Source organism: Leptodactylus fuscus, chromosome 3 (assembly GCF_031893055.1).
Source record: "Leptodactylus fuscus isolate aLepFus1 chromosome 3, aLepFus1.hap2, whole genome shotgun sequence".
NCBI lineage: Eukaryota > Metazoa > Chordata > Amphibia > Anura > Leptodactylidae > Leptodactylus > Leptodactylus fuscus.
This window is the reverse complement of record NC_134267.1, coordinates 211,085,873-211,106,656: the sequence shown is the minus strand read 5'-3', so window position 1 is coordinate 211,106,656 and position 20,784 is coordinate 211,085,873. Positions and strand designations below refer to the sequence as shown.

The 20,784-nt window shown below is 47.1% G+C and overlaps 1 protein-coding gene across 2 annotated transcripts in view; it reads right to left on the bottom strand.

Moving 5' to 3' along the window:
• ASAP2 (ArfGAP with SH3 domain, ankyrin repeat and PH domain 2) overlaps positions 1-5,090 on the bottom strand; it is a 127,071-nt gene extending 121,981 nt beyond the window's left edge. For both annotated transcript variants that reach the window (XM_075269132.1, XM_075269133.1), the window contains exon 1: positions 4,676-5,090. In XM_075269132.1, the coding sequence (XP_075125233.1) occupies positions 4,676-4,801 (126 nt within the window). In that variant the 5' untranslated portion in view covers positions 4,802-5,090. The remainder of the gene's footprint in view (positions 1-4,675) is intronic.
• Positions 5,091-20,784: the final 15,694 nt, after the last annotated feature.

The following is a 20,784-nucleotide window of genomic DNA, read 5'->3' as shown; positions in this document are numbered from 1 at the left end:
AAGCAGTGCACTAGTCCCCTATACGGTAGGGGTATACACCTGGCAGGATTACTAGCTGCACTACAGGATATGACATCCTTCAGCCAGGAAATCTTTGCAGTCCATGGCGGTAGAATTTAAGGTGCTTTCCAATATTTTAACAAAGCCAGACTGTGTAATGTATTAGATAACAGCATTTACTACCCACTTGCCAAGATTTTTTTTAAGGGCTGTCAGGGACAATAGTTCGCAAATTTTGTGGCCACCCTTCTTTTGGGTATAGCTACATGACCTATTCAGAGGTGACCAGTGCATAAAGTGTCCAAGTCATGTATAAAGAGACTGGTAGCCTAGGGACTACCAAAGCATTCCACTATGCCAGAGATTTGCCAGCTCTTCTGGGAGTCCGAGAGGACACCCCTTTTTTTGGGGAGCTCCCTTTCAGGAGAGTTGGCAAGTATGGATTTATAAATGTTTCTTGGTCTGGAGGACCTCCAAGTCATGCACTACTCAGACAGTTCAAAGAATACAATGGATACAATGTAATGCTCCATTTTCCCTGTGGTGGCGCTGCAGGGAATTTAATAACTTTACAGTACTCTTCTCCCAGATTAGAGCTGATCACTGATGGTCCAAGTAGGGTCAAAATTTGTGATTTGCTCATTGTCAAGGGTCAATACTAACAAGTAGGAAGCGGAGAAGGCTTGGTTTGTCAAGCTGTAAGGCCCACAATATTCTATAGATCAGTGGCACTACCAGCTCAGGACACCAGGGGCATTTACCTTCGTGATATTGATAATTGCATTAATTGTATTTGCATTACCCCAAATTGTTCAAATCCGGCACGTGCGCACTGCCATTGAGTAAAATGGCACTGGAGCATGTGCAGTAGCTCCAGAGGGAGCGCTACTGCGCATGCGCTGGATTTGAACCGCCGGAAGAAGACGACGATGAAGCCGGGGAAGAGCCAGAACCGGAGGGCGTCACCAAAAGAAGAGGAAGGCTTGCCAGAAGATGACGACAGATCGTGCATCACCGCCCAGCGTGCACGATAGGTATGATTTACATAGTTTTATTTTAAAACGGGAGGGGGGGGTTAAAATAAGATTAGCGGTGCCGGAATAACCTTTTTTAAAGGCTATTCACGCATATGTGGGGCTCATAAAGCATAATTTTGCTGATAGAGCCCCTTTAACCTTCGGCGTCTTCTGCCGGACCATTATTGTGTAAGAGCCTGGGCCCACAGCAGAATGCCCTGGTGTTCCACGGTCCAGTCCGATATTGGTACCTAAGGTGCCGTCAGTTTCCCAACACCTGCCACATGACTATCATCTCCTCCAACTAAGGCCCCCCGACCCACCGAACAGAATACCGAACGCCTTAAAAAGTGGTTAGCTAAGAAACCCCAGGGACCCCATAGACTATAATGGGGTCCGTGTGTTTTCCGCGCAACGTTCGCATGAATCATGTGAAGAGAAAAGTACTTCATGCATTACAGAACTATACAATATAGATCCTGCATATAAAGTACATTTCGGTTCCTAAAACCCCTTTATATCGCATATTTGCAGATTAATACTGCCCTCTGGGAACTCTTGCAGACGGTATACAGCTCTCGCAATCTCTACAGCATCTTATACAGTACAAGTGTATAACCCCATATTATGAATGAGTAATATTCAGCGTCTCTAAGCATCTCCAGACCGCTCGCTGCCGCCTTCCAGAAACATATTCTATATTTATCTGCGACAAATGATGCACATCCCGAGACGCTCTACCAAAAACAGCCCAATAATTGCCGTATACATCATAGCCATGATAATGCCAGCTGGGTATTCAGCACTGTGCGCGCCAGCCTCAATGCTGAGAAGGCAGAACTTCGGAGATCGCCATGACCGGCCATACACAAAAGGTGCCTTACACTTTTATGAATGAAATAAACCTCTGCACACAAAGCACAGCTGGGAATCAATGTCAGGGCCAATGCTGCTGACACCACGGGGTTAATGACACCCAGCGCACCAGACACAGAAGGAGTCTCTGCAGGAGCAATCTTCGCCCCAAAGAGGGTGATAACATTTCATTATTCAAGGTCACTTATCACTAGATTTGCTCATAACGCTCGGCTATTAACGTACACGACATACAATTCTGCTGCCTGACGGCCGTGATTTAAAGGGGAACTCCACTTGGACTGCTAGAGTTCTATGCACAGGCAATAGACGTGTCCAGATGTTCACAGAATTGGATTTGATCTTCATACGTTATCATAGTTTATGATACCAGGCCTGCAAGTGCTTGATCGACTAAAGGAACGATACAATGTAAGTCTATGGAACCCCTCAAGGATTGTGACTGAACTTTTCTAGACTCCTGAATGGTAAATCGTGCAACCAAAGATAGTCATGTTGCCCTGCAATTCCTTCACCAGTAAAAGTGAATGGAGCCAAACTACAACCCGGGGGAGGTGCTGCGACTTTTTTGCAACCAGAAGTCACAGCACCCTCAGGGTCGCAATGTGGATCCCTTCATTTACATTCACACGGAAGTTGCAGGGTGACATGGTGACCTTTGGCAGGGCAATGGGAGACGCAGACAGTGTCGCCACATCCTAAAATGGGGAGCATAAGTGAGGCAATTAGATGAGCCCACCTTTTAAAATGCCTAAAAACTGCTGTCACTTCAGCACAGGGGTCCTCCATACAGGGACAGGCCCGATAAAACGGGTGTTGACGTGGATTTTTTTTTTTACATAGTGTTGGAACGTAGAAAAACGTATCCAAAAACATAGAAATAGATCAAATTAAACATAGCCCTATCCGACTACAGATCAGTATAAGTAAGCATTCTCAACTGTGGTTTTCTATATGGAAAGTTAGCTTAAATCTGCATTAAAAAAATGCAATGTGAACATACCCCAACACATATTTACTAGTAAAAGTGACTGACTAGTGTACGTCAGGGTGCACACTGGGCATATCACTGTTCTGTGCCATAGTCCAGGTTATGTCAGTCAATCATACATATGCCGAGTCACACAGGATAGCGTATAGACCAACCTTCCAGCTGCAATGAGACCACTACTCTCAACATGCCGTCAGTCAGACCACCGGAATATCATAAGAGAAGGTTTATATATAGACCAGAGTCCTATGGGAGTCTTAAAGGGGTATATATTATTCCCTATACACCGTATTGGTGGATGTTTGTCTGCTGGGACCCCTGCTGATCATAAGTAAGGTGGTCTCATGACCTCCATATGAATACAGCTGCAGATCATGCACATACCCCGCTGCTCCATTCAGTTCTTTGGGACTGCCAGAGATGGCGCTGTACTGGTTTTGTTTTCGGCAGCTCATAGAGATGAATGGAAAGAGAACACACATACCACTCCACGCATACAAGAACCGATCCTAATGATCGGACCCCCACCATCTCCAATACAGTGAATAGGGGACCACTTGTAATGATCAGAACACCCCTTTAAAGGTACCACTTCTTCTATGACATAATGGTAGTCCGATAGTCCTTCTCCAAGATGTCTAAGGCTACATCAGGTCATGAAGTCTTGCAAAAATCCTAATAGGTTACTAGGTGACTATCATTCACATGCAACATAATGTGACATAACGCTCACCTTACCCCGATAGGGGACATGCCAATGAATTTGAGATGTGGCGGCAACGGTTCACTACAATAAAGCCCACTGATCTCAATGCAAATAAACACTTAATGACTATCATGGTGTCTATCATACACATATTATGACAGACACCATAATAGTACTTAAGGGTTAAAGTTGCACTGGATTAGAAAAACATAGCTGCTTTCTTTCAAGAACAGCACCACACCTGTCCGCAGGTTATGTGTGGTACTGCAACTCGGCGCCGTTTGTTTCGATGGAACTGGGTTGCAATACCAGGCACAACCCATGGACAGGAATGGCAATATTTCTGGGCTACATACACTTGATCGTGTGCTCTGTATATGGCGGCACATGGATTGCATTTATGTGCCGTCCATGTTTCCTGTACACTTTAATAAAGGAGCCAATTCTGTAAAATGGCATATAATGGGACTGGTCATGAATTTTGCATTTGACCTGTGAAAACACAGTGTAGATGGGGCCATGGAACGGAACAGGTCAGTGTGACAGAAGAAACGCACGCTTCCATGGGGTCTAAACTTGGACAACCCCTTTAACCCGGCCATAACTGCTGACCAGCACCTGCTAAACAAAATAAAAAGTTGCCCAAAGTGAACAGCGGCTTCTCCCAATATTTATAGACTACCTGTACCATTTTTAGGTGACCCAATGACAGCTTTGACAATGTCGTAAGTAAGGGGCGGGACTACCTGCCAGTTATGTGGCGTATTAAAAGGGGAGATCCCTTTAGATATGTCATAGATCTATATGGGAAGAAAACAATGGTGGAGTCTATGACGTCAGAACAACACCTGCTCTGCTATAGGAAAGTTATAGCCCTTTGGCACGGCACAGAGCCTTCTATACCTGGAATCTAATACTACAGAGGAGATGTCCATGACATAGCGGCCCCGTCACTTACCGCCATATACTTCTATACACATATAGGATCAATGCACAGACCCCAAACAATACACGCCATACCCCCCATGATATCAGGGCTCCCCTTAAGCCCAAGTTCTTGCACACTTGCCACTGGCCATAACTCACCTCCTCAATGGCTGCCACTGTGTTCCTGCACTGGGTCAGCCTGGTGGTGAAGTTTGAGGCGGTGGGAGACTTGTAATCCTCATTGGTCTCTGATATAAATTCCGACACACTGATGAGATCCGGCATGATGATGACGAGGAGGCGGCGGGGGAGTGCCCAGGGGGTGAGGAGTCACAGGAGGGGGGCACACACCTCTGTCTGATCACTGAGGTGCCCAACACAGACACTCACACTGCAACAAAGCCGCTCCACCATGCACAAGTGGGTACAGTGCACCAGGCACACTGACAACAAAGGCAGCAACTCCAGCGCCACATACACACACAGCGGACAGCCGGATGACAACCGCGATCAAGCGCGCCCGGGACGCATCTCCAGCAGCAGCCGCCGCTCCATGAGCCCGTGATCCCCAGAGTAGGGCAGTGGCTGCTGGGCGCACCTCCCAGTGTCACCACGCCCCTCCGCCAGGTTCAGACACGCCTCCAAGCCCATAGTTCTATATAACCACGCCCCGATCAACTTAACCGCACCCATTTCAAGACTTTCCCACGCCCCAGTCTTTGCCACACCCTTATCCCGTCGCTGTAACCACGCCCCCATCCCTGGAATAACCACGCCTCCTAGTATGAATCCTACTTTTTATCGCATCCATACATAACCACGCCTCTTTTCCGTCTTCCCTTCAAAGCCACGCCTACATTCAAGTAGAACCCTTGCACTTTATTCCACGCCTCCTTTCAAGCTAGCCACGCCTCTTCTCTTTCCCGGCCGCTTCTTTTCCAGAAACAGTCACTCCTCTAGTGTGCGGCACTTGTCCTGCACTGGGGCGCCCCCTTGCTGCACCCTCACGGCCCGGGCTCCGCACCGTATAGGTCCCTCGCTTCCCGCCACTTCTTTTTTTTCTTTCCACCACCTGCCCCTCACCTATGGCTGACACCCGCCACCGCCAGCCCCACCTTCCCGCCTCAGGTGTATCAACGTCACTGCAGCCATCTACCTTATACACTGGATTCTCACTATGACTTTTTTTCTTGTTGAGTTTTTTAACACAGGGGAAAATGCACGCTTTGCAAATTTAAGCAATAATAATAATCACCAAGTAAGATGCAAAATTGGTCATTTTTTATAATGCATGTGCTGTGTCAAAATGCATGAAAATTGCAAAGCGAGAACTAAGGCTGAGGCTACACATTGCAGAAAAAAAATAGTTGTTTTTTTATGTTTGTTTCAAGTTTCCCTGCCTTTGTTGAGAGCCAAAGAGTAGCTTCAAAGGGAACTGGAAATACACTATAAAGAAAGCACGTAGGTAGGCTAGGGCTATATGGCGACTTTTACCGCAAATCCTGTTGCGCAACCCAAGATGGTATGTGACCCTCCATGTTAGTGAATGGAGTCACATGACCCAGAGGGTGCAGCAACCACAATTTCTAGTTGCAGAAAAGTAGAACATTGCTCGACTTTTTTGACACGGTTACGACACCCTCTGATCTCAATGCGATTCATTGCAATAACGTTAAATGAAGGACGACGCTGCGATCTTTATATTGAACTACAAGAGCGGCCTCCCAAAAATGGCTGCCGGCCGGCATGCGCACTCGGCTCTGCTGGTGTCTCACTGGCAGAGCCAACTGCGCAGACGTCAGAGGTGATGCAAAGATAGACGACAAAAGAAGGGGAGGATCCAGCCGAAGATAGAGGCGTCACTGGAGCGTGTTCTCAAGCAGCAGCTGGGGCCCGCCCCCATCGCTGCGAGATAACTAATTTGCATACCGGTAAAAACTGGTATTTCTAAGGAGTTGCGCAGTGGAGACCACGTCTAAAGGTAAGAGACGAATAGCCTTTCCAAAGGCCATTCCGACGTGTGATCGCCAAAAAATTCATTTCAATGGTAGAATCCCTTTAAGTCGTCGTGTGGCCCTAACGCTATATTTATCCCTTCTAAATCCACTCCTGGTTTTAGTTCAAAAACCACAGCAAAATCTGCAACGGAAAAGCAACTTTGCTGTAACATGTGACCTCAGACATAAACCCCCATGCACACGACTGAGTGTGCAAAGGAGGTAGGGCCAAGTTTGCAGCAGAATGTGATCGAATGACACTTGGAGTGACATCTTTGATACATTCACGTCTATGGGGTGTCCAGATCTATTCTGTTCAGATTGAATGATTGTAGAGCAGATCATATTTTGCTCCGTGTTATTGGAATGGATCCAGATACCCCATAGACGTGAATGTATCACAGGATGCACTCAGACGTCTCTCTGCTTTAGGCTCCATTCACACAGAGTTTTTTGACGATTTTGGCGCTGAATCCGTGTCAGAATCCACGTTGAAAAGTTCTGTGGGTTCCGCTAGCTTTTTTTTTCCACTAGCGGAAAAAAAAGCTTCCTTCTGGTGGAGTCCGCCTGCAAAAACCAACGCATTCAACGGGAAGCCGAAAATTCACGTGGGAAAAAACGCTAGCGGTTATTTTCAAGGTCCATAAATGGTGCTGGAGGAAAAAAACATTTCCTAATTCCTGAAGTAGATTTTTTTGCTCGCCAAAAAAACCCTGTGTGACCTATGGACCCTTATGCTCCAAAAACAGCCGCACACAGTCGTGTTCATGGGGTTTTAGGCCTGATTCACACAACGTAGTTTGGCACAGATTTTGAGACATGTTCTACCTCCACCCTGATTCAGCATCCTGTTTTTTGTAGTGGAACAGAGATTGAAGAAGGACACTAAAAAAACATGAATGTCCTGCTCTGTCTTACCGCAATTTGTACGGCTGGTGCAGCCATAAAGTGAGCGCTGGTTAGGCTGTGGCCCTATTCACAGCTGCGCTCAGGTTTCCGTTCTGTGAGTCTGCTTAGGAAAACCTAAGTCTTAAAAAGTCTTTACCTGAGAAACCGGTGGACCCCATAGACTATAATGGGGTCTGTGTGGTCTCTGCAAGCAGCACTTTTTTCTCTATATGTTTTGAGTGGAAACCACACGGACCCCATTACAGTCTATGGGGTCCGTGGGTTTTCTGAAGTTAACCGCTTTTTAATGTGTATAGGTTTCCGTTCGGGGGGTCCCCAAACCTGAACACAGATGTGAACCAGGCCTGGTTCTCTGCTTCAGTTTTCCACCGCATGGTGCCGGAAGGGTGGCATGGGGGACTTTTGGTACTTTGGAACTTCATCACTGGGTGACAAAAAGCTGGAGGGATAAGTGTCTTTAATGGCACAAGTACTTTAAGCGCTCCCATCCAGTTGCTGTTCAGCCAGTACATCAGCCCAGAGTTCTCCGTTTATGGATTATGTCGTCATTCTGTTCACATCAATTGCAAGTGGTATAAAATAACAAAAATATTACACACCTGTACAGTATTCCCAACAATGATAGTAATAGGGCACAATGATGCCTTATGAAAGTAGACCGACACCAGGAGCAGCAGAGGAGAGGTAGCTGCAGCGCTGGATTCCTGGGGGACAGGTGAGTGATCCTTTTTTGTTATTTTAGACCATTTGCAGGTAGAGGTGTGCTAACCCACAATATATCAAAGTCACAATGCGGAAGGGAGCAGAGTACTATTACATCCTGCGCTAGTGATCCTGGAAGGATTTTCTTCACCCTACTCAGTATACAAGTACACACTGAGCCAGGAAAGTGGGATTTGGAGTTTCACAAGCTTTGGTGCCTTCATGTAAATTTTCTTTAAAATATTATGATTTGTAAGAATTTCATAACTTCAAGCTCTGACCCTACTAGAGTTTGAGGCCAACAAACCCTCTACAACTACATGTTCAGCATGTGCAGAGATTATGCATGTCACGTATGCCAAACATTTCCGCAATCCAGATACAAGTAACACATCGAGTCACATAGTTGACAAGTGGTCTGATGACTTGCAGGTGATGCGCAGCTCTCATATTCTTCCCACTATAGTAGAAAAAGAACGCTCCCTTCAAACATGACAGGCCATATATATCATGGCAACATAAAGAAAAACTCATATATTCATTCTGGGGTCACTGAAGACTCTACAGGTGGAGAGATGACAGGACCAGGCTGGGATCTTATATCCTGATGTAGTTTGCGATTTTACTCTTTCCATTCCTTACATTGAATATTGAACACAGAACATTAGATCTGAAGATGGACTTGGTCTGAAGATGGTCACATAACTCAGATGATTCATATAGCCTATAGCATACCTCCCAACTTATGAAGAGCAGAAAGAGGGACAAAATGTGCAAATTTAGCTCTGCCCACTGTTATGTTGACTCCGCCCATTCTCGTCCATCATGTGCCCCACACAGAATAATCCTCCTACAGTCACCCGTAAATTATATGTCCCTCCTCCATCTCTCCCCAAGTTTCATATACCCCTTCATCTGCCCCCAGTTTCATGTTCCGCCCTCCATCTCTGCCCCCAGTTTCATGTCCCCTCCATCTCTGCCCCCAGTTTCATGTCCCCCAATCTCTGCCCCCAGATTCAAGTCCCCCCATCTCTGCCCCCAGTTTCATGTCCCCCCATCTCTTCCCCCAGATTCATGTACCCCCATCTCTGCCCACAGTTTCATGTCTCCCCCCCTCATCTGCTCACAGTTTCATGGCCCCCTTCATTATGTTCCACTCAATGTTTTACACAAAAAAACACTTATACTCACCTTCCAACGCTCCCCCACAGCTCTCTCCGCGGTCACTCACATAGTTGTAGGCGTGATGTGATGTTATCACATCGCGTCTACACATGCAGAAGCCGAAGCGCAGCGGTAAGGCAGGAGCTGAGCTGTGACAGCTCCTGCTTTACTCGCTTATGTGTTCAACTCATCGGCGTCCTCCGGACGCCGATGAGTTGAAACTGGGACATACCTTCCGCCAACCGGGACCGCAGAACAGGACACTGAATTCGTGAATGTCCCGCGGAAATTGGGACGGTTGGGAGGTATGTCAATGGTCTGTATACAATGCATAGAACCCAGGTCTATAGGTGCAACCACCAGGGGCGCTATTACAATGAAATGGTTAACCCCTCTCTTTCCCGGATACACTAAATCTAGAGTAAAGCTCATTGTAAGAGGGGGAAGAATTTTCACATGATCATTTTTTGTACTCTTAGTGCCAGGGTGCCCCCTAAAGATTAGAGTACCCCTAAGGAAGATTAGAGTGCTCCCATAAAGATTAGTGGGCCCCTAAAGAACATTAGAGTGTCCCATAAAGAAGATTATAGTGCCCCCATAAAGAAGAGTAGTGTGCCCCAATAACCATTGTCAGAGCCCTTTCAAATGATTATGTTTTTTTTATAGATCCCCATATCAAGCCAGAGAACATCACGTTGGATGCAGAAGGGCACACCCGAATCATCGACCTGGGGCTGACCCTAGATGGAATCACCGCCTACACCAAAATCTGTGGCCTGACAGGCACCTTCCACTGCATGGCCCCAGAGGTACATTCCAAGACAGGATATGGCGTAGCAGTGGACTGGTGGAGCTTGGGAATCGTGATGTCCAAGATGGCAACAGAGCGCTTCCAGTTTTACAAGGGTCCAATCTGACAGGAAGCCTTTAAAGCCAAGCTCGCCAAAAAGCCAGAATTTCCAACTGTGACCCATTCCTCACAGGGTTTTCGCATTCCTTAGGATCAAAACACAGCCTTAAATAGGATTAGATGATAAGTAAGTAGTAGTAATAGTAAGCTAAAATTAGGAATTAATAGGAAAATGTAGTTACAAAAATATAAAGATTAGATAAATGTATAAGAATCTGGAAACATAAATAGTAGAATAGAAATCTAGGAAAAAAGTTAAAAAAAAAATAAAATATAGGTTATAGCTTACATATGAACACGCACACACACATATAGAATATATATACATACTAGCAGGAGGACCCGGCTTCGCACAGGTATATTACATTTTATGTTCGTGTAGTGGCCCCATAAGAATTGTCCAGTTTTGCACTGGTGTATTTTGTATATCGTTTGTGTGTGTCCATAAGCATCATGTGCATCTCATTTCGGATATCAGTGAAAAACCTGCGATTAGTTGTTATGGAGACCTGGAGTAAAGCTGTGTGTATGTGACCTTGTGTAACAATGTCATCCACAGCGCCATGCCCCTTTAAAGCTGACATAAAGTAGTGAAGAAAAATGGCTGGGTTACTATGGAAACCTGGAGTAAAACTCTAATATTCTGTGCAGAGCCGTGTATCTAATCCTCCGACGTGTGGTACTGTGTGCTGAGGCACGTATCTATTCCTCTGGCGTGTAATGCTGTGTACAGTAGTGCGTATCTAATCCTCCCCTGTGTGGTATTGTGTGCAGTGGTGTATATCTAATCCTCTGGCGTGTGGAATTGTGTGAAGACGTGTGTATCAAATCCTCTGGCGCTTGGTACTGTGTGCATACGTGCGTATCTATTCCTTTGTCTTGTGGTACTGCTTGCAGACGTGTGTATCTAGTCCTCCGGCGTGTGGAACTGTGTGCAGATGCATGTATCTAATCCTCCAGCATGTGGTACTGAGTGCTGACATGGGTATCTAATCCTCTGGTGTGTGGTACTGTGTGCAGACACACATATCTAATCCTCTGGCATATGGAACTGTGTGCAGATGCGCGTATCTAATCTTTAGCCATGTTGTACTTTGTGCAGACGCGTGTATCTAATCCTCTGGCGTGTGATACTGTGTGCTGACCTGTGTATCTAATCCTCCGGAATGTGGTACTGGGTGCAGACGTGCGTATCTAATCCTTTGGCTTGTGGAACTGTGTACAGACACGCGTATGTAATCTTTCGGCATGTGCTACTTTGTGAAGACGCGCGTATCTAATCCTCTGGCATGTGGAACTGTGTGCAGACACACATATCTAATCCTTCAGCTTGTGGAACTGTGTGCAGACACACATATCTAATCCTTCAGCTTGTGGAACTGTGTGCAGACGCGCATATTTAATCCTCTGGTGTGTGGAACTGTGTGCAGACAATCGTATCTAATCCTCTGGCATGTGATACTGGGTGCTGACCTGTGTATCTAATCCTCTGATGCGTGTATCTCAGCTTGGAAATCAGTGTTGGATTATACATGTGGAGTGACTGTGTGTTTGGAATATTTGTGAAGGACTTGCAGGTTTGTATTGGCTAACGGGGGGGTGGGGGTGTCAGGGTTCTGGGAAAGCTGTATCTCCGGAGCGGTACGTCCGAGTGAGTTGGGGACTTGTCTTAAGCCTTCCCGGACACCTGAAGTATCTGTGTGCCAAATTTGGTGAAGATTGGTCCAGTCATTTGATCACGCATAGAGAACAGACAGACAGAAATTCATTTTTATAATATAGAGAGGTATATACACTAACAGTATAGAAAAAATAGGATAATATGTAGTTTTAATATTACAGTATAAAATTTTTTTTAAAAAGTTATACGGTAGGTTATAGTTCATACATACCCACACATAATGGCTGGTCAGGTAATGGAGGGGGTGTACATCTCGCCCAGACTACTCAGGTGGGTGAGATGAGAAAACTCCAGGAATGTTTGTTCTCAGCAGACAACTTTCGTCTGCTGAGCATTTTGGTAAGTGCTAAGTATTGGGCTGGATTTTTAGGAATGACAGGTAGGTTGGTAGTGGGACCTGTCTTTCCACCCCCCTCCAGTCCACACTTTGGGGATGTTCCGGCAGCGACTCAGCTGCAGAGAGTCTCCTCGTCAAGGAGGCTTAAGGGGGGGTTCACACTACCGTCGGTGTCCGACATGTAGTGTCCGCTCAAAATCTGTCACGGACACTAGGAGCGGACACTAGATGTGTCCGTGACACCTGTCATTCACTTGAATGGGCATCGGGTGCGTTCTTTTGCACTCCGTGCCTGTCCTTTCCTGTCCGCAAGAGAAGATGTCCAACTTCTCAAGCGGACAGAAAAACCCTGCATGCAGGGTTCCTCTGTCCGCTTGAGAAATGTAAATAAAATATGTTAGACAGAACACAGACATTTATATATAGTGGCTCAGTAAGTTAAAAAAATAGCCTAATATATTGTTTTAAAGGGGTATTCCCACGTCGCATACTCACCAGTAGAGATGAGCGAACAGTGTTCTATCGAACACATGTTCGATCGGATATCAGGGTGTTCGCCATGTTCGAATCGAATCGAACACCACGTGGTAAAGTGCGCCAAAATTCGATTCCCCTCCCACCTTCCCTGGCGCCTTTTTTGCACCAATAACAGCGCAGGGGAGGTGGGACAGGAACTACGACACCGGGGGCATTGAAAAAAATTGGAAAAAGTCATTGGCTGCCGAAATCAGGTGACCTCCATTTTAGACGAATAGTGGATTTCAAATCCGGGTCATATGAGAATGTGAACTTTGTGACTATGAGACAGGGATAGCTGTACAGGCAGGGATAGCTAGGGATAACCTTTATTTAGGGGGGAATGTTATTAAAAATAACTTTTTGGGGCTCTATCGGGTGTGTAATTATGATTTTTGTGAGATAAACTTTTTCCCATAGGGATGCATTGGCCAGCGCTGATTGGCCGAATTCCGTACTCTGGCCAATCAGCGCTGGCCAATGCACTCTATTAGCTTGATGAAGCAGAGTGTGCACAAGGGTTCAAGCGCACCCTCGGCTCTGATGTAGCAGAGCCGAGGCTGCACAAGGGTTCAAGCGCACCCTCGGCTCTGATGTAGGAGAGCCGAGGGTGCACTTGAACCCTTGTGCACCCTCAGCTCTGCTACATCAGAGCCGAGGGTGCGCTTGAACCCTTGTGCACACTCTGCTTCATCAAGCTAATAGAATGCATTGGCCAGCGCTGATTGGCCAATGTATTCTATTAGCCTGATGAAGTAGAGCTGAATGTGTGTGCTAAGCACACACATTCAGCTCTACTTCATCGGGCTAATAGAATGCATTGGCCAGCGCTGATTGGCCAGAGTACGGAACTCGACCAACTCGACCAAACTCGACTGGCTCTGCTGGAGGAGGCGGAGTCTAAGATCGCTCCGCACCAGTCTCCATTCAGGTCCGACCTTAGACTCCGCCTCCTCCGGCAGAGCCAGCGCTGATTGGCCGAAGGCTGGCCAATGCATTCCTATGCGAATGCAGAGACTTAGCAGTGCTGAGTCAGTTTTGCTCAACTACACATCTGATGCACACTCGGCACTGCTACATCAGATGTAGCAATCTGATGTAGCAGAGCCGAGGGTGCACTAGAACCCCTGTGCAAACTCAGTTCACGCTAATAGAATGCATTGGCCAGCGCTGATTGGCCAATGCATTCTATTAGCCCGATGAAGTAGAGCTGAATGTGTGTGCTAAGCACACACATTCAGCACTGCTTCATCACGCCAATACAATGCATTAGCCAGTGCTGATTGGCCAGAGTACGGAATTCGGCCAATCAGCGCTGGCTCTGCTGGAGGAGGCGGAGTCTAAGGTCGGACCTGAATGGAGACTGGTGTGGAGCGATCTTAGACTCCGCCTCCTCCAGCAGAGCCAGCGCTGATTGGTCGAGTTCCGTACTCTGGCCAATCAGCGCTGGCCAATGCATTCTATTAGCCCGATGAAGTAGAGCTGAATGTGTGTGCTTAGCACACACATTCAGCTCTACTTCATCAGGCTAATAGAATACATTGGCCAATCAGCGCTGGCCAATGCATTCTATTAGCTTGATGAAGCAGAGTGTGCACAAGGGTTCAAGCGCACCCTCGGCTCTGATGTAGCAGAGCTGAGGGTGCACAAGGGTTCAAGTGCACCCTCGGCTCTCCTACATCAGAGCCGAGGGTGCGCTTGAACCCTTGTGCAGCCTCGGCTCTGCTACATCAGAGCCGAGGGTGCGCTTGAACCCTTGTGCACACTCTGCTTCATCAAGCTAATAGAATGCATTGGCCAGCACTGATTGGCCAGAGTACGGAATTCGGCCAATCAGCGCTGGCCAATGCATTCTATTAGCCCGATGAAGTAGAGCTGAATGTGTGTGCTAAGCACACACATTCAGCACTGCTTCATCACGCCAATACAATGCATTAGCCAGTGCTGATTGGCCAGAGTACGGAATTCGGCCAATCAGCGCTGGCTCTGCTGGAGGAGGCGGAGTCTAAGATCGCTCCACACCAGTCTCCATTCAGGTCCGACCTTAGACTCCGCCTCCTCCAGCAGAGCCAGCGCTGATTGGCCGAATTCCGTACTCTGGCCAATCAGCACTGGCTAATGCATTGTATTGGCGTGATGAAGCAGTGCTGAATGTGTGTGCTTAGCACACACATTCAGCTCTACTTCATCAGGCTAATAGAATGCATTGGCCAATCAGCGCTGGCCAATGCATTCTATTAGCGTGAACTGAGTTTGCACAGGGGTTCTAGTGCACCCTCGGCTCTGCTACATCAGATTGCTACATCTGATGTAGCAGTGCCGAGTGTGCATCAGATGTGTAGTTGAGCAAAACTGACTCAGCACTGCTAAGTCTGCATTCGCATAGGAATGCATTGGCCAGCCTTCGGCCAATCAGCGCTGGCTCTGCCGGAGGAGGCGGAGTCTAAGGTCGGACCTGAATGGAGACTGGTGTGGAGCGATCTTAGACTCCGCCTCCTCCAGCAGAGCCAGCGCTGATTGGCCGAATTCCGTACTCTGGCCAATCAGCACTGGCTAATGCATTGTATTGGCGTGATGAAGCAGTGCTGAATGTGTGTGCTTAGCACACACATTCAGCTCTACCTCATCGGGCTAATAGAATGCATTGGCCAGCGCTGATTGGCCGAATTCCGTACTCTGGCCAATCAGCACTGGCTAATGCATTGTATTGGCGTGATGAAGCAGTGCTGAATGTGTGTGCTTAGCACACACATTCAGCTCTACTTCATCGGGCTAATAGAATGCATTGGCCAATCAGCGCTGGCCAATGCATTCTATTAGCGTGAACTGAGTTTGCACAGGGGTTCTAGTGCACCCTCGGCTCTGCTACATCAGATTGCTACATCTGATGTAGCAGTGCCGAGTGTGCATCAGATGTGTAGTTGAGCAAAACTGACTCAGCACTGCTAAGTCTCTGCATTCGCATAGGAATGCATTGGCCAGCCTTCGGCCAATCAGCGCTGGCTCTGCCGGAGGAGGCGGAGTCTAAGGTCGGACCTGAATGGAGACTGGTGTGGAGCGATCTTAGACTCCGCCTCCTCCAGCAGAGCCAGCGCTGATTGGTCGAGTTCCGTACTCTGGCCAATCAGCACTGGCCAATGCATTTCTATGGGGAAAAGTTAGCTTGCGAAAATCGCAAACTGACAGGGATTTCCATGAAATAAAGTGACTTTTATGCCCCCAGACATGCTTCCCCTGCTGTCCCAGTGTCATTCCAGGGTGTTGGTATCATTTCCTGGGGTGTCATAGTGGACTTGGTGACCCTCCAGACACGAATTTGGGTTTCCCCCTTAACGAGTTTATGTTCCCCATAGACTATAATGGGGTTCGAAACCCATTCGAACACTCGAACAGTGAGCGGCTGTTCGAATCGAATTTCGAACCTCGAACATTTTAGTGTTCGCTCATCTCTACTCACCAGTCTTCGTTGCTGTAAATTCTTCTTTCTTCCGCCTTTGTTGCGTCATTGGTGGGCGGGGTTACATATGCAAAGCCAGCGGCGAGATGCCGCTGGCCCTGCGTGCACGCTCATAGACCAGTCTAGCCTTCACAATGCGAATACAGACCCGGCATCCGCCTCTCTCTATTACAGCAGATGCCGGGTCTGTATTCGCATTGTGAAGGCTAGACTGGTCTATGAGCGTGCACGCAGGGCATCTCGCCGCTTGGCTTTGCATATGTGAATACAGACCCGGCATCTGCTGTAATAGAGAGGCGGATGCCGGGGAGTGTAGACGCCGGCACAGATGCCTGCAACATCGCTATGCTCCTGCCCTGCATGAAGCCAGCAGCGGCAAAAGCGATGCTATTATTCCGCTCCTCCGCCCCCCCCGAATAGCAGCATCGCTCCTGCCGCTGCTGGCTTCATGCAGGGCAGGAACATAGCGATGTTGCAGGCATCTGTGCTGGCGTCTAACCGTCCCCGGCATCCGCCTCTCTATTACAGCGGATGCCGGGTCTGTATTGGGGGCCCCTCCCCCCCCCCAAAGTGTAAACTACCCCCTCAGGCTCGCTCCCGTGCACTTAGCCCCTCCCCCCTCAGAGCAGCAGATACATCACTTGACTTATGACCAGATAAGTCAAGGAATGTGTAAAAAAAAAAAAAAAAAGAATAAAGTAAGATAGTGGACAAACAAAGCAGTTTTGCTAAAGCAATGTATTTAGGAAAAGTCTTACATCCACATTAACAAGCAGTATAGATAGGATCTTTGTGATGGGACAACCCCTATAATGCATAGTAATAAATAGTACAATATAAAAAAAAAAAAAAAAAAATCTAAAATGTAATTTTAACTAAGTATATCAATATACACATACAGTTATACAGTAGTGAAACATAACATTAATATAGTAATAAAATGTAACCCCGCCCCATTTATAAATAAGATTAGTTCCGACGTCGCGAGAAACAATGGGTCGCTATAGAAGCTGACCTGATTTCTCCCTCTCTCTCTGCCCTGCTGTAGATCCCGCCTTTGTTTGTTCTTGTTTTTTCATTATGAAAATTTCAATAAAAACCAATTATACATAAATAAGATTAGTATTATACACAAAAAGGGTTGTCAGCTCTTTACCATCCCTTCCTGTAACCTGTGGTCGGACCTGACTGCAGGTGTTCACTTTGCCTACAGCGCCTCTAGAGGTAATAATAGTATAACACACTTCTCACTAACATCACTGGGTTGTCCATGGACGTGTTGGGTCTTCTAGAACAGGGGTCCCCAACTGCTGGTCCGCGGACCAGTAGCGGGCTGTGGGGCATGTTGCACCAGTCCGCATACCGGCCGCGAAGAGTCAGCAGCTGCTGTGGAGCCGGCGAGTGCTCCACAACACTGACGCTCAGGGCTAGCGTTAGGGGGGGGGGGGGGCAAACTGGGAAATTGCCCAGGGCCCCCTGTCAGTGGAATACTTTCCCTATTAAAATAGGAAAAGTATATGTCGCAAGGGCACTGTGTAGCTGCAGCATCGGCTAATAGCAGCCAGCGCAGAAGCTGCAGCTATGATAGAGGAAGCTCCATTGAGCGCGCTCAGTAGGCTTCACCTCCCCCCCCCCCCTTCTCCGGCTGTCCTCTGCCCACCAATGAGAGGGTGAGGAGAGCCCAGGAGGCGGGGCTTATCCCTATACAGAAGATGGAGCCTGCCGAGCTCCAGCCATTACAGCCTGCACAGAAGAGAAGGAGGAAAGGAGAGCTCATCAAAGTGAAAATAAAAGAAGAAACCACCAGGTACATGAGGTAACTCTGCCTATTAATGTCAGGCATTTGGGGTTATTAATTTAGTTTTAGTAACTCTATGTGCCTCACATTAATGGCAAGTAACCCCACCATGCCCTCACATTAACCCTTGTATGCTTCACATAAGGTTTACTGATGTGTGAGATATATGGGGGTACTAATAATGAATATACTTATTACCTCCATGTCTCTCACATATCAGTAACACTTATGTGAAGTACACAGGGGGTTAAGTGTGAGGGACATGATGGGGTTAACTGCTATTACTATGAGGCACATGGAGTTACTCAGGGCTCGTTCACATCTGCGCCCATACTCCGATCTGCAGGTTTCCATTTCCAGCACAAAACAGGGGCAGGAGATGGAAACCTGCCGGCATGTTTCAATCCCATTAATTTGAATGGGCTTGAAAAGTCTCCGGCTGTCTGCGCCAGTGAGCGTTTTATGCGCTCCGCAGCGAAACCGGGTTTTTTAAACCGAACAAAGAGTTGAACATGCAGTACTCTGTGTCCGGTTAAAAAAAAAAAAACGGTTTCGCCACGGAGCGCATAAAACACCGGCGCTCACGGCCGGACTCGGCATGACAGGTTTCCGTCTTCTGCATGCAGAGTCAGGACTAAATACTGTACTGGGGGACACTAAACAGTGGGGGTAGATAGAGGGGGACAATAAATTAATGGCAGCTTGAGCGGGACATTAAACTAGGGGTAACTAGAGGGAGAAATTAAACAGTGGGGGTAGTTGGGGGAGGCAATAAATTAATGGCAGAAGAAGTGGGACATTAAACTGAGGGCAACTTGCGGAAGAATCAGCGCTGATAAAAAGACTCCCATTGACTTCAATGGGTTCCGTTTTCCACGCAGAAAACATTGAAATTAATGGGAGTCTTTTTATCAGTGCTGATTCTTCCACGAGTTATGATGGCAGAATCAGCACCACATGTGAATGCCCCCTAATTTTCCTGCACACTACACATCTTCACTTTTTCCCTTCAGCCACCTCTCAATATGCAGTCTCATGTAAAAATCATTACCCCTCTCCCCTCCCCCACCTACAACATGGGACTGCATGCAGACAGCACTATCCTATCTCCCTGCTTCAGCTCCATCCAGCAGGCAGTTCCATGAATAAAGCAGCCCTACAATTTATGCAGTCCCATGCATTTTAATTAAAAAAAAAAAAAAAACGCAGCAGAGAGCTGGGGGATCGGGGAAAAGTGATCTTTTAAAGAGAAAACACTCAGGGGCAGAGAGGGACAAGCTCTAAGCTGTCCGGGACGGTGGGACAGGACTGCAAAAGCGTGACTGTCCCGCCAAAATCGGGACGGCTGGGAGGTATGCTATAGAAGTGTATGGAGACAAGAGAGAGAGAAATGAGCATCAAAAACAGCATCTATTACAATCTAAGCACTTTATTCACATCAGTACAGGTCAGTACTTCTTTATATATGCCCTGTATGTTTCTGAGTGAGCCAGTTATAGAGCAGGTTCTCCTCCACTTTTAGGCAGAAACCCCTGTGAGCCCAGAAGAAGTAACGTTCCGTCCCCAAAAGGTGCGGAAGATAGGTAAGTATGGTGGGTGTGGTTTTGAGTTAGGTGACGTTCCCTTTCCGTTGGGCAAACAAAGGGCTAGTTCACATGGGGGTTCCATGTGTGCACATTCCATCGCGGTATATAGCATCAGAAGCTGCATATTCCTCATGTGGTGCTCCCTGTATAGAAACAGGTTTAAAAGAAAAACGTGTCTTTCTGCAACTTCCACTCCCATCCAAACAGTTGGACCCCCAACATTTAGACATACATGTAAATCAGTGCTTCCAAATCTTTTTAAATTGGGCATCGCTAGTTGATCTATTGTGACACCAGAGCTTAACTATATGCCAATGTGTTGTAAACATAATGTCCTCACCAGTGGCAAACACATACTACAGTCCAGCACACATAATACCCATAGTATCACTAAATACCACATACTGCAAAATACCTCCCCAGCAGCACCAAATACCAGCGGCCAGCAGAACATAGCCCCGGAACAGTCAGATTCCACAGAGTAGCACAAAATACTTTTCTGAACATGCCAGGCACCACAATGCAGCACAACATCATACATAATGTGACAAACCAATACTGTTATGCTGGACAAAGCACCAAACACCACAGTACCGCACCTCTTACCTCTTCAGTGCACATACCTTGTACCTCCGGCACTTGTGCAGTGTACATCCTCAGCTTCACTGAAGAATTGCGCAGGTGCCAAGAGCACCAGAGATGAGTCCAATGATACCCATCAGACTCCTCTCTAGGTAAGTATTAAGGTTTTTGTTGTTTTTTTTTTGGGGGGGGGGGGTTGTTTATTTTTTAAATACGGCCACAGATGGATTGAAAACGGTGCGATTTGGTATTCTAAACCCTTTGGTCTATAAGGACCTGCAGGAGACATCCCAAATCAACCTGACAGGTTCCGGTGTTTCTGGTTAATGGAAGCCAGTGCAGGTTCCCACTGTCTATTGTGATGTTGTTGAACAGCTAAGAACCCCCCACCCACTCCTATGGATTCCAGCGTGGCCAGCACAAGCTACTTCTCTGGTATGTACAACCTGGCAGCCATACTGCTTGTATTACTCAATGGTAAGAACGGCTTTTTGAAGTCAGATATATTTTCCACTTCTGCTCCTAGATCACAACGTAACACCCTCCAACAAACCTTTGCCTTTTTGTGGTTAAATTTACTTATTGATGTCAACTGCAAACAGAGAAAGAACAGAATCTTTGCAGATGCT